The 12,792-nt window shown below is 46.7% G+C and overlaps 1 protein-coding gene across 1 annotated transcript in view; it reads right to left on the bottom strand.

Moving 5' to 3' along the window:
* SLC13A4 (solute carrier family 13 member 4) overlaps nucleotides 1-12,792 on the bottom strand; it is a 43,700-nt gene that overhangs the window by 26,756 nt on the left and 4,152 nt on the right. The window contains exon 2 of the mRNA XM_017673253.3: nucleotides 10,570-10,698. Within this exon, the coding sequence (XP_017528742.1) occupies nucleotides 10,570-10,698 (129 nt within the window). The remainder of the gene's footprint in view (nucleotides 1-10,569; nucleotides 10,699-12,792) is intronic.

Genomic DNA, 12,792 nt, shown 5'->3' with positions numbered 1-12,792 from the left:
ATGGAAAACTTCAAACATAAAATTTAAAGACTAAATTCCCTTAATCCTACAACTGTTTAAAACTTTGGTACATTTCCTTCAATTTAATATGATGCATAATTGGACTTATACAATACGTATAGTTTATATCTGGTTTTTTTTCCATTTTATAACATACCCTGAAACATTTCTGATGAGATCTAAATCTGGTTAGAAAAATTCATGCTAATAACAGCATAGTGTACCACAGACTTGATGTGGCCATTTTCCTTTTGTTGATTATTTAGGTTGATTGCTTTTTCTTTTTCTTTTTTACTACTACAAACGGAGCAAAGAACAGTTTTCTGCTTAAATTGGTCACCTTATATAAATGTGATTATTTCTTTAAGAGAATCTTTGAAGGTGCCTCTATAATTTGCTTAAATCTTTACAAAAATTTTTAAATTTAAAGAACTCCAAATAATTCCAAAGTCCAAAGAATTCCAAAATGGAAATAGTATAAGGAACCCCTGTACACTGCCTATATTGTTTTTTCTGAACCATTTGAGGGTATGCTCCATACATTTGGCCCTTTACCCCTAAATACTTCAGTGTGTTTCCTAATAATACGGATTTTCTCTTGCACAACCACACTACCAGTTATAACTTCTTTCTACTTTTTAATGATGAGAAAATTGTGACCTACGTTTGTTAAGATGTTTCTCATGTTTGCGACACTTTTCATTGATTCCCACATGTGGAACGTTCTCATCTCTGCTTTACATACTGCTCAGACTTCAAAGCCCAGTGCAGGCCAGGTGGCCTCCAGAAAACCTTCCTTGTGACTCTAGCTTCTTACTCCAGAACCTTCTCTGGGTGCACCATTAATTCCACACACTACAGAGCACATAGGACAATCCTTCATACTTGTACTATTTGTTTTCTTATGCATACCTGTCTTGTCTCTCTAAATTTTAGGTTGCAAAATGCCAAAGACCATGTTTCTTTCTATATCTCTTAACACCTAGTGGACCAGGTTTTTCATTATGAACTTCTCAGTATTATTTGATTTTTAAACTCTGCATGTAACACTTTGATAGGATAAAACACAAAATAAAGGCAACTTGCTCTATTTTCCCCTTCTCTCTTTTGCCCCGTGGAGATTTCCTTGTCTATGGTTATGAGGTTTGTGTAAGAGAAGGGTCATCTGACCCCTCTGTGATCACTTCCTGGAAGAGCCCTCTGCTTCTCGTTATAGTTGACCCTTGTATATGCAATGTGGGGGTTAGGGGCCTGACTCACATGCAGTCAAAAATCCACATATAACTTTTGGCTCCCCAAAAACTTAACTACTAATAGCCTACTGTGGACCAGTATCCTTATCAATAGCAAAAACAGTTAACACATATTTTGAATGTTATATTCATTATATATACTAATATTAAAGTAAGGTAGAGAAAAGGAAAAAATTTTAAGCTGTTGCAAGTCTCCCCAAATTTTTCCAATATGTATTTATTGAAAAAAAGTGTGTATTATTGGATATGCAGTTCCAACAGGTGTTTTTCAAGGGTTAGCTGTAATCTATTTCTGGTCCCCAAAGCCAATCCTCAGCTGACACTCTTTGTAATGCTCTCTGAGTGCGGAGAAGGCCTCCTGTTCTGCTGGGCTTGTGAGTCTAGGACAGAATTCCCTCTGGGAAGGGTGGGAAGGCCTCTGGGCTGTGACATGGGTGAAGATGCTGCCCCCTAGTGGGAGGTGGAGCACCTCTGGGATACCTGGGACCTTTCTCACTGCACCCTTACCTTCCCAAGTGACTAGGAAGCAGCTCAGTGGGGTGAAATCGGTGTTTTATTTTCCTCTTTCTACAGAAGAGGGAAACCCACATAAGGCATAAGACATGGTAATCCTGGGTGACTGTCCCCCCACTGGTCCCATCAGGGTTATTACGGTAGCTATTATGGTACCAGGGGACTGACTGACATGTTAGTTTTCTGCCTCTGGCACATGTTGTAATGGAATACCTGTTTGTGCTGGCCTTTTAGGAGGCTCAGAGCCTACAGAACAGTGGGGCTGCTTTCTCTGGGTTCCTTTCAAAGGGAAGAAGAAAGGAGTCAACATGTATAGAGTATCTTCTCCATGCCAGAAAATGTTCATTCTGCATTCCCATCCTCATTTGTGCTCCACAACAGTCTCAGAAGGTGGGTACTGTTAATTTCTCACTTTGCAGGTGAGAAAACAGACTCAGAGAGGTTAAGGAAGGTTTCCAAAGTCACATTGTGGATCCAAAGCTCCTAGACAACATGGCGCTTGGGGTGAGACAACTGGAAACCATTCAACTACTTCAGCTCAAGGGGAGTTTTCTTGGACTCTCAGACACCATAGGTCAGCACACATTTTTCATCTTCATCTATGATGACAACCCTGACACTGGCCATAACTATCTGGGCCTGGGCCAATGTAAGCCTGGGTGTTTGGTGGACTCAGATATGTTCACAGGCCCTCCCTACCCCCTTGTAAGTGATGTCATGTGCTGGAGCAATGAAGCCTCCATATAGTTTGTAATTACAAGGTAGCCCAGTCAAGTGGGGAAGAGTGAGGACCCCAGGGTCAGCCAGGAATCAGCTCTGTGACTCTATGAGTGTTGTTCAACCTCTTTGGGCTTTGTTTTCTCATCTAAAAAAACAGTAGGGATTAGGTGAGTCCCTATCTCTTATAAAGCTTTTGTGAAGATTAAATGACACATGCAAACCAGCCAGCATGGTCTGCCACCTTGGCAGCCAGGATTCTTGGCCGCTCTTCCTGCCACTAAGTGGTTCATCCAGAGACTGCCCTGCTTCAGGCCACTAGCAGACAGAGCGGGCCAGTCACAAGGCTGCCTTTTCACTTTCATAAATGAAAATCCTGTCCGATGGTGGTGCTTGTTAGTTGTTTAGCTCATTGATTTTTCTTTTACAATAAAACCTTGGTTATTTGGAAGCCCTCAGGGAACACCAGAGTTCCAGGATTCTTGAGGATTATTTTAATCATTTTCTAAAGTGAGGCTTGCACACTCATGGTTGCCACTAGCATGCCGTTCCCCACTAACTTCCGAGACTAATACTGTGTGAGTTGGGAAACAGATAATGAAGCTCGTTAGAATTATTTGCGAAGAAACTTGCAAAATGAGCATGCCTTCCATGAGTAGAACGCATGATCTTTGTGACTTTTGCATTGGCACTTGTATGCTTTTCTGCTCTGTGGTTTTTCTCATTATGCCAAAACACTGAGCTTGGAGAGCAGAGGCATTTCTGGACTGCGTTTTAGAAGAGATGGGCTCAAGGAGGCCACTTTGAGCAGGTGGAGAGACGAATGGTGCCAGCGTGGGCTCTGAAGCTCAGACTCCCTGGATTTAAGTGGCTGCTCCCTGCAGAATGAGTTGTTTGCCAATGGAAAAACTGCTGAGCCCCTGGGCCCCTCTCACTCCAGCCTTTTCAGTGGCAATAGTAATGGCTCATAACCTGTGCTGGCGTGGCCTTCAATAAGATATTGCAGGCGGGCTCTACAGTGCCTGGCACGTAGAAAGTATTTGATAAATGTCTGTTGTTAGCATTAAAGAAGTAAAAAATGATAAAAAGCTTCAAGGTGAGATTGAGGGTTTGCAATCAGGTGTGCCAGCATGATCACATGAGGGAATAAAGGAAGTGAATGAAATAAGAAGGAGCAAGGTGGACCCAAAAGACAAAGACGATTTTTCTTAAGCAAAGCGTGAGTGCAGGGAAAAAGCTTTCTGGCCCAGCCTGGATTGAAAAACACCGGGGCAGAGTACTAGCAAGTCATCTGTTAACTAACGAGTTCATTGTTAGTGAATTGCAGGTGACATCTATTAACAATAAGCTTTTTAAAACATTACCACAAAAAGCTTAATGATAGGATTTCTTTGGACACAGAGCTATTTATTGCTCTCTAGATATATTAGGTTTTGAATTTTTAAAAAGCTTTTTAAAAAGGGGAGGAGCTAATTATGGCTCCATTACTAGAAGTTTGAGGGGAATGGAAATCTGGACATTAGCCTTAGCTCAGTGCCGTGCTCAGGGAGGTCGGAGACGCATAACTCTTCCTCCCTGGGGCCATCCCCAAGGAGGGGGGACTGGGCCGAGCCATCGCTCATGCCCCAGGCTGCGAGAGGCAATTTTATGCTCAGAATAGTCTAAACTCATAACTCCCCGTGAGATAGGTCTATTATTCTCATCTTCCAGTAAATGGCAGAGAGATTATTCAACTTGCTCAAGACTAGTTAGTGACAACACTGGATTCAAACTCAGTCTGCCCTACTTCCAACTTGGACCCTGACACTTTCCACATTGCCCCTCTACTTGCCCGTGGTGGTGGCAGAAGCCGGCAGGATGTGTGGTTGACCACCTCCTGACATGGTCTGTTGGTTGCCTTGGGGTGGGGTGGGGGGTTCTCAGAAGTGCAGCCAATCGATGCCCTGCTGCTGGCTGCATACATCCAGGCTATCTTTGCAAGTCAGTTGTGGATGGGCCTTCTCAAATGGTGGGAAGGCAGACCCTCAGGGGACCAGTGGTGGCTGCTTACAGTGGACCTATTTGGAGGCTCTTTAGCTGCATCTGAGCAATTTTGCAGTGAAATCCTCTAGACCCCAGGAGGGGACGCCTGGGTTGACTCCCCCGCTGTGCTGAGCTAAGCCCCCAGTCAGAGCTGGAGCCCACGCGACACCATTCCGTCCAGTGCTCCAGCAATGCGGCCAAACCCAGGGTGGTGGCTCTCTGCCTTCCTTTAGGGACAGGAGTGCCTTTCTGCTGGGCAAGTCTGTGTGGGCGCAGACAGTCTCTTAGTCACTTTATTTGCATTCCCTGAGGACAGAGTTTCAAACCCACTTGCTGCCTCTGAAACTTCAGGGCTGCTGCGGGAAGGGGGTGGCCATGAGGTACTAGCAGGGATGGCCCAGGCAGCCAGGGCGCCGGGTCCCCGTGCCCAGTGTGAGTAGGACTCCTCTTTCATCTGCTTTATGTATTGGGTCTCCTAAGATTTGATATAAAGGGAAAGTTCTGTTGCATAAAAAACACGCTTTGCAAACCCTACCCTGGAGAAGTCTAATGCAGGGAGACCCAGGTGAGTGCTGCCCTGGCCCAGAAGCTGGCCCAGCTCCTGCACAGCTGGAGGTGCGGGTGCATAAAACCCCCCAGTTTCTTCTGGGGATAGTAGGAAGTGCCCCAGCAGAGGGAAGTAAGTCAGGGGTGGGGCTCTGAGCCCAGAGGCAGAGGGGTGGGCTCCTGTGTATGTAGGGAGGAGCTCTTCCCACAGAAACATTAGTTTGGCCTCAAAAGACTGCAGCATCTGTAGATTGCTGATTGCAGGCCCCACGTGCACGCTGGTTGTGCAGTTCAGGGCTGCGTCTGGACTGCTGTCAGTGATGGGCAGCTTGGGTTGAGGCATGGCCAGGCCCAGATGCTCAGCCTGCATCCCCACAGGTCTGTGTGCAGGAGGGTCAGCCTCCATGGCGAATGCGGGACAGAAAGGCAGAGTACAGAGGGGTACATGAAATGCCCCCAGGGTTAAACAGAAAGCCAGAGTCTAGGAATGGTCAGGAATTCAGGAGGTCAGAAAGATCAGGAGCAAACAGGGAGGCAGCCTCATGATGTCAGACTCAGGTGTCACCAGGCCGCAGAGGCTTGTGTTTTCCCAGCTGGAGCTGCCTTACTCCCTCTCCGGGCCTGGCAGGAAGTGGTGCAGGCCACTGAGATGGCACAGGGAGGGGTTGGGGGAGGAGAGAGGGAGGTAGGTGTGTGTGTATGTGTGTGTGGAGGAGAGAGAGAGGTAGGTGTGTGTGTGTGTGTGTGTTAGGGAGGGGTAGAGACAATGTAATCACCACCAGAAGTAGCTTCTGATGCTGTGCATCCTGGAGATTATTTCCAAGCCCCAGCATTCAAACCATGCCTTTTACCCTGCCAGAGAGCCCTCTATTCTGTTTTCCTATAACAGGAAATCTTGGCTAACTTGATTGACATGCATACTGTCCCAGGCTGTGGCAACATGTTGGAAGGGCTTAGAAGACTTTTGAAGCAGCTATAATGAGAGCAAATGGGAGTCATAATAGAGGCAAAACAAACTAAACCAAATCTAAAAACAAACCTAAAATACAGGAGGGAGCTCTGTGTGCCAGAGCGAATAGCCAGATGCCACAGGATCATAGGAGTGTGAAGCCAAAGGACCTGTAGAGTCTGACCTCTCCTCCCAGGCGCCAGGTCTACCTCTAATGCCCTGACATGGTCCCCTGCCTTGTCCTCCCAGGGACAGGAGGACCAGGGCCACACATGGCAGCCCATTTCCGAGTCTTCCCTCACACAGAACGAGATTCTGAGTTGACCCTTTGAGCCTCGTGTGTTGAGCTGCAGAAGCCAGAATCCTCCCTCTTATCTTCTCTTCATTCCTCTTGTGGCTCCTGTTCTAGATTCTTGACGTCTTGGCCACCCACCTCTGAATTAGCTCCTTACCCAGAATTTGATGCTGTGGACACATACATTTATTAATTCAACAGATTTTAGTACATACTGGCCAAGAGGTTAAGAGCCCAAGTTCTGGGATAATATGCTCCTCCGTTCAAGGCCTGGCTCCACTATTTACCAGCTGTGTGACCTTAAGTAAGTTAACCTCTCTGAACTTCAGCTTCCTCCTTTATAAAGTGAAGATAAAAATAATGGCCACTTTACAGAGGATTAAGTGACAGTGCCTGTAATGGGCCTCTCATAGTGCCTGGCACATAGTAAATGCTCAAAATTTTGGCAGCCGCATTGGACTGACCCACAACTCATACTGGGTCTGTACTCAGCTAAAAGCCAAGGGTCTTTCACACCAACCCCTAACACTTACCCTTATTAAACTTCATGTTGTCAGTTCTAGTCCGCTGTCTCATCTTGTCAGCATTGATTCTGTCACCATACATTAGCTAGCCTGTGCAGCTTCGGGTCATCTGCAAACCCGGGAACATGCCTTTTACATTTCATTTAGGCCGACTCCATCTAGTCCAGTGCCAACATGTTACTCAAGATTCTTTAGGCTCAGCTGCTCAGCCGGCACTGAAGTTACTCAACTGTGCCATCATCCAGCCCACACTGGCTCCTTTGATTGAGGAATTTTCTCCCCCAGAAATTCTGAATTGGCTCCAAAGAAAAAGTTAACTTGTGTCCAACAACTTCTGTTTAAGAAACCAGGGAAATTATAAAACCTTTTAGAAAGACATCAATCAAAAAGTGGTCAACATAAAGTTTGGGTACTTGACAGGGTAAATCTCATTTATTTAAAACATTCCCTCATATGGATTGTGTGAATCCTCGGCGATGCCAGAAAATGAGGCATTATTGCATAGTTTTTGTGTGTTTTCCCATGTGGTTTGTGCTCTTTCTGCTAGAATAGAAACTTCCCAAGGTCAGAAGTCAGTTCTATCATTTTGTATCTCTCTTCAGTACCCGAGTTCCGCAGAGAGAAAGCTGTCTAAGGTTTGTGCACAAGAAACTCTTAATACCTGCTGATCAAAAAGTCACAAAATTACCCTTTTGTATGCACACATCCAGCTGACAGCCAGAAGCTCAGAAGCATCCCCTGGGAGGTTCAAGAGGGCAGAAACTCTGTGTTTTAGTTTTGTTGCCTACAGGGTCCTGTAACACCCCATATTGCACATGGTAGGTACAGAAATCAGAAAATATTTTTCTGAATGTTGAGTGAATACCATGGGGGACAAAACCCACATTCCCAGAATCATACTGGTCCTATTTCCATGCCTTCCTTCATGTGAAAAGTGCTCAATTGACACGCCATGAAGAACATTGCAGTCAAGAACCTTTAACTGGGGGCTAGTGCAGAGAGGGCCTGGGCTGCATCTAAGACATAAGACATCAGAGATCTGAGGGGGTGTGAGTGTTTGTGCAGAGAGGACGTGTCTACAAAACATTTGTGTCAGGTGTATTTGATGTACCATTAAAGGATAAAGACATCCAATAGGCTCCAAGGGAAGGGAAGAACACTTACATGTGAGATCTGTGAGAAGTTTTCCTGAAGGGTGTAATTGGGTAGAATTTAAAAGCTGAAGAAATTGGAGGGAACTTTCCAAGGTGGCAGAACAGCGTGAGTGAAGGAAGGCAAGGGACTGGGAAAGCACAGGGTGTGTTTGGTGAGTGACAAATCCTGGAATGGGGGCTCGCGCAGACCCCCAGCCTAGCTCCTCCCAGTGGGCCCTGGTGAATGCCGGTGAGGGGGTGGAATAGGTGTTTTCTCTGCCTGCAGAGTTAATTGGCTCACAGAGGGCTCTAGCTCCTTTCGTCTATCTTATCAGCATCCTCCTCTAATCTGAGTTGAGAAGGCCACTTAAACAACTATATGGCTTAGCTGCTCCCTGCAGCCCGACTGCTAAATAGCATCACCAGATGCTGCTACCTTATCAGACAGATGGGGTCGGGCTTTCCAGCTCAAATGACAAAACTTGCCCTCTAGCTTCTCCAGCGTTTCTTGGCTCCAGCCTCAGCAATAACAATGCCTAAAGTTTTCCTTTTCTCTCACAAAGTCCTGTTACCCTCACAGACTGCCTCCGTAGCCTCCTTATAGGTTTGCCCATGCTGGCTGTGCAGAGGGGTGGCCCTGGGATGAACTGTCGCTCAGCAACATCTCTGCTGTGTGCAGGGGCTGACAGGCCCACCCGCTGGAGCGTTCCTGCTGCAGGCAGCCCTTGGAGCACGAGAGCCGTCATTTACTTTAAGGCCAACTCATGTTACTGGCTTCAGGGCTGCCTGTAGTGAAATACAAAGATAGAAGCCTTTTAACTAATAGCCCACTTTAAATGTTACTTTAAGATTCAGTTCTTTTCATAACTTCATTCTTTTCCTGCCCTCTACTTTAACCCCCTGACTCAATGGATTTTGGTTTCACAATTTCAGAGAGAAACCTATAGAACAAGTTCATAGGTTTCTCTTAAGAAAAGTCACATGTAAGGTTGATGGTTCTTTCAGGCATGTGCACAGAACCAAACTACCTCTCTTCTTTGCCACAAAGGAAGAGGGAGAATTGGAGTGGTGGCCTGGTGATTCAGGTCGCAGACTAACTTCTATGGGGGTCCCCCAGATATTGGTGGTGTAGCCATCTCCAGGAATAAAAACCGAGGGTTTGGGGGATTGCATCCTTTTTGGAACCCTGAGATTATTATGGCTACTCAGTGCCACAAAAAAAAAGTCCCTCAAAACAAAAAACAAAACAAAGTGAAATGAAAGCAACCCCAAACCTAAATAAACAAACAAAACTGGTCAGTTGAGTCCTTCTGGTAGAAAGCCTATTATTCATTTGCGGTCAAGTACAACAATTAGGGGATCATCTTATTCTGTTTTTGGAATCTCAAAAAAGTTTTGTTATCCATCAATTAAGGCATCCCACAGGCCCGGATTCATGATGCCTTCCTCACATCACATGGGAAAAGAGAGTCACGGGTCTTAGTCACAATTCATCAGGAAACTACACGATACTTTATGGAGTGTATTTCTTCCAGCATAGTAAGTAAGAGCATAGACTTTAGAATCTAATAGGTATGAGTCTGAATCCAGTTCTGCTACTTCCTGCATCGTGATCTTGGTGAGTTTCTTAACTCTCTGAGCCTCTTTCCTCATCTGTAGCATGGAAATACTAACAGCCACCTTGTAGAGATCTTGGGAGTATTATGTAACTAACATAGCACTTGCCATGTAGTGCCTAATTCTTAGTAGGCATTCAAACATTAGTTCCCTTTCCTTTTTCTTTTGTGCCTTTGTCCTTAACCTCTATCAGTCATCTGCATCAGAAACTCCAAGCAGAGACCAGGTGCTAAACAAGACAGTCCAGATGGAACCAAGTGTTCCTGAATGGAGACTTGCTCCCGGCTTCAGGCTGTTTTCCTTCTTCCCTGTTTGTGGGAGGCTTACGTGTTTGCCCTGAAATTTGACCACATCCTGGGCTTCATATTGACGGTTTCTGTTTGAGCTTTTCAGAAAGCCATAGAGAGAAAGAGAACAGAGAGGTCAGGCTCTGGGTGGGTGAGAGGGCAGCCAAGGAAACAAAATGCAGTGACCTTGAGTTGGGGAAGGAGGAGCAGAAATTTTTTTAGGGAAAGTGGATGAAGACATTGTCAGGATTCAGGGGAACCTGCTAAGTCTCTCAGTCACCATTTATTGGATGCGGGCTCTGTGTGGGCTTAGCTTTATGATGAGGCTCAGAAGACCAGGGAGGCCTGATTCCTGACTGAGTGCTTATAGTCAAAACGGACATAAAAAAGACAGAAAGATCACCGAGAGCCTAGTTATTTGAGCCAATCATCCAGTTCCTAAAGGATTTCAGACTGAAGGAGCAACTGGATGTGTGGTTAATCAAGTAAGGCTTCCTGAAAGAAGCAGTTTGAGGGAGATGAGGGTCACAGGGTGAAGGAAAGGAACTCGGAGCTCAGGGTCGAAACAGCAGGGGCAGAGGCCTGGTGCTGAAGGGTTGTTGCCGAGAGTGACAGCCCCTTCCTCAAGTGCTCTGTGGATCCCCTTCACCTTGGCCCCTATTTCACTGGCATGGCAGGGCCCCAAGTAGAAACTGGGCCCCAAGGGCTCTGACCTCACTAGATCGGAGAACTCCGAAGAACGGGTAGAGGAAGGCGGGCACCAGGGCTGCAGCTCCGAGAGGCACGGCCTCCGACACCCAGTACACAGCAGTCACGATCAGCACGTAAGCACAGGCGGCCTCCTGGAAGGGGGAGAAAGGGGACTGTCAGCACAGCGACAGCCACTGCCACGGGGAGGCACCAGGCCCCAGGCCCCAGCCCTGGGAGGCACAAAGTGGCCTTGGCAGGTGAACGTGTGCTATGTGGGGTGGAGCGTCCATACTTTGATGTGTGAAGTGATGGTTGCTCCTTGGATGGACTGATGCCTGGCACGTGGCTTGAACTGGTTTCCAGTAGGGTGGCCCCCTTGGACTATTGTATCACTGCTCTGCTGGTTCCTGAAACTGTGCAGCAGGGGATTGAAATTAACTGCAGTGTCCAAACGATAATATACTGCAAAGGTTGCTATCACAGCTTTAGCTTGGACGGGGGAAGGATATTTTGGCATTGGACACAGAGGTTCTCAGAGTAGTTGAGGACAGGGATCAATCTGTGTAGTTGGTTCACATGTGCGCCAGATAATTCATTGCTGTGGGGCCCGTCCTGTGCATTTTAAGAAGTTTAGCAGCATCTCTGGCCTCTACCCACTAGATGTCAGTAGCACCTCCCCAGTTGTAACAAACAATTAAACATGTCTCTGGATATTGCCAGATGTTCCTTGGGGGGAAAGTGTGTCTCTGGTTTCGAACCAGTGCCCTAAGCAGTCCCTGGATCTCATTGCCCTGGGACTTGATTCCACCTGCCTGATGCACATGGAAACATCCTTCTGCCAAAGGGAGTAAGGAATGCTGTCTGCCTAGAAGGGCAGGCCTAGGAACTGAGCAGAGTTTTCCCCGGCCCACGCACTTCGCTGGTGGCACCACCTGGGAGTATACAGAAAAGGTAAGTACACATTCTTATGAAAAATCAGCACTCCATAACCTTGGCCTCCAGTAATGATGGTTGCTTGGAATGGCGCTGATTAATGGTGTTGAGAAAGGTCGCCTTGCTCTTGGGAGAGGTTACTGTCTAAGTGCCTTAACAGTGGACTGGGAGGTCCACTGTATAGCAGACGCAAGCTGGCTGGGGGTTCCTCAATTTATACATAATTCTAAGCCATCTGGGCTCAGGTCTGACCTGCCCTGAGGCTGGCTAATGATCAAGGAACCTGACAAATCTTACTCTGTTTATCTCTCCCTTGGGTTCAGAACACGTGTTCTCAAACTCTTGCACAAAAGTTACAAAAGGTCTCCATGATCAGTGAGGGCGTCAGAAGTGATTAAGCCAGCCTGGCTGGACAGGACCTTGCTCCCTCCTGATATGCATGGATTATGGGATTGGGTTTAAGAAATGGGAACTGGGCCCAGCAGTCGTTGACTGTAGCTCCCACTGAGATTTTCTCTAGGGTCAAAGGATCAGAGAGAAGTTAAAACTTTTAGAAATGCCGATAAGACAACACAATCAATTAGTGGGGGAAAAAAGGCTCCATTTGGAAAAGAATGCAATTTAGAGAAATACCCCTTTGTTGCAGATGTATAACTACCTAGAGGAGGTCAAAGCTCTTTAGCCCACCTGAGCCCACTCACTCTCCCGTCGTTCCTGAGGAGATGGAATGGCTGGTCTTGACTCCGGCTGAAGATAAAGAGGACAGAATGTCCCTCACTGTGGAGCCCTTGCTCCTTCCAGAGCACCTTCAGTCTTTCTTGTCCTGGTCCTTACAGGGCCACAATTCACAGGAGATAAACTTTTTGATTGTAACTATTGTGAGGAATTACAGTAGGTTGCTGGAAGGAGTCACCAAGCCACCTACATCAGCAGAATTGAGATCAGGGTAAACTACCATTTGTATCTGGACTTTCCTTACAAAGAAGAATGTGGCCAGGAGAGCACTCTCAGAGGGCCTCTCCTTACGCTCACCACTCCATTCATCCGTGAGATTCCTTCTCAGCCTTCTCAAAATTCAGACAGGTAGGTAAGCTTCTGTTGAGACAACCCAAAACACTCTGCGAAGCTGGATTCCAGGAATCCTGTGGCCCCACATCTGGCTGGTGGGTGGCAGGTAGCTTAGTCAGTGTTGGCTGCTCTGAATTGTGTTCCTCTGCTGGCTCTCAGGTCTTTCTTACCCGCTGGACAGAGTATGGAAACCTCCAGCCCCTTAGTATGCCACTGGGCAGCAGGTGGGCAGGGATGGCGAGAAT

This window comes from Manis javanica, chromosome 6 (assembly GCF_040802235.1).
Source record: "Manis javanica isolate MJ-LG chromosome 6, MJ_LKY, whole genome shotgun sequence".
Lineage (NCBI taxonomy): Eukaryota > Metazoa > Chordata > Mammalia > Pholidota > Manidae > Manis > Manis javanica.
The sequence above is the reverse complement of the archived record's forward strand: the minus strand, read 5'-3'. Positions and strand labels throughout refer to the sequence as shown.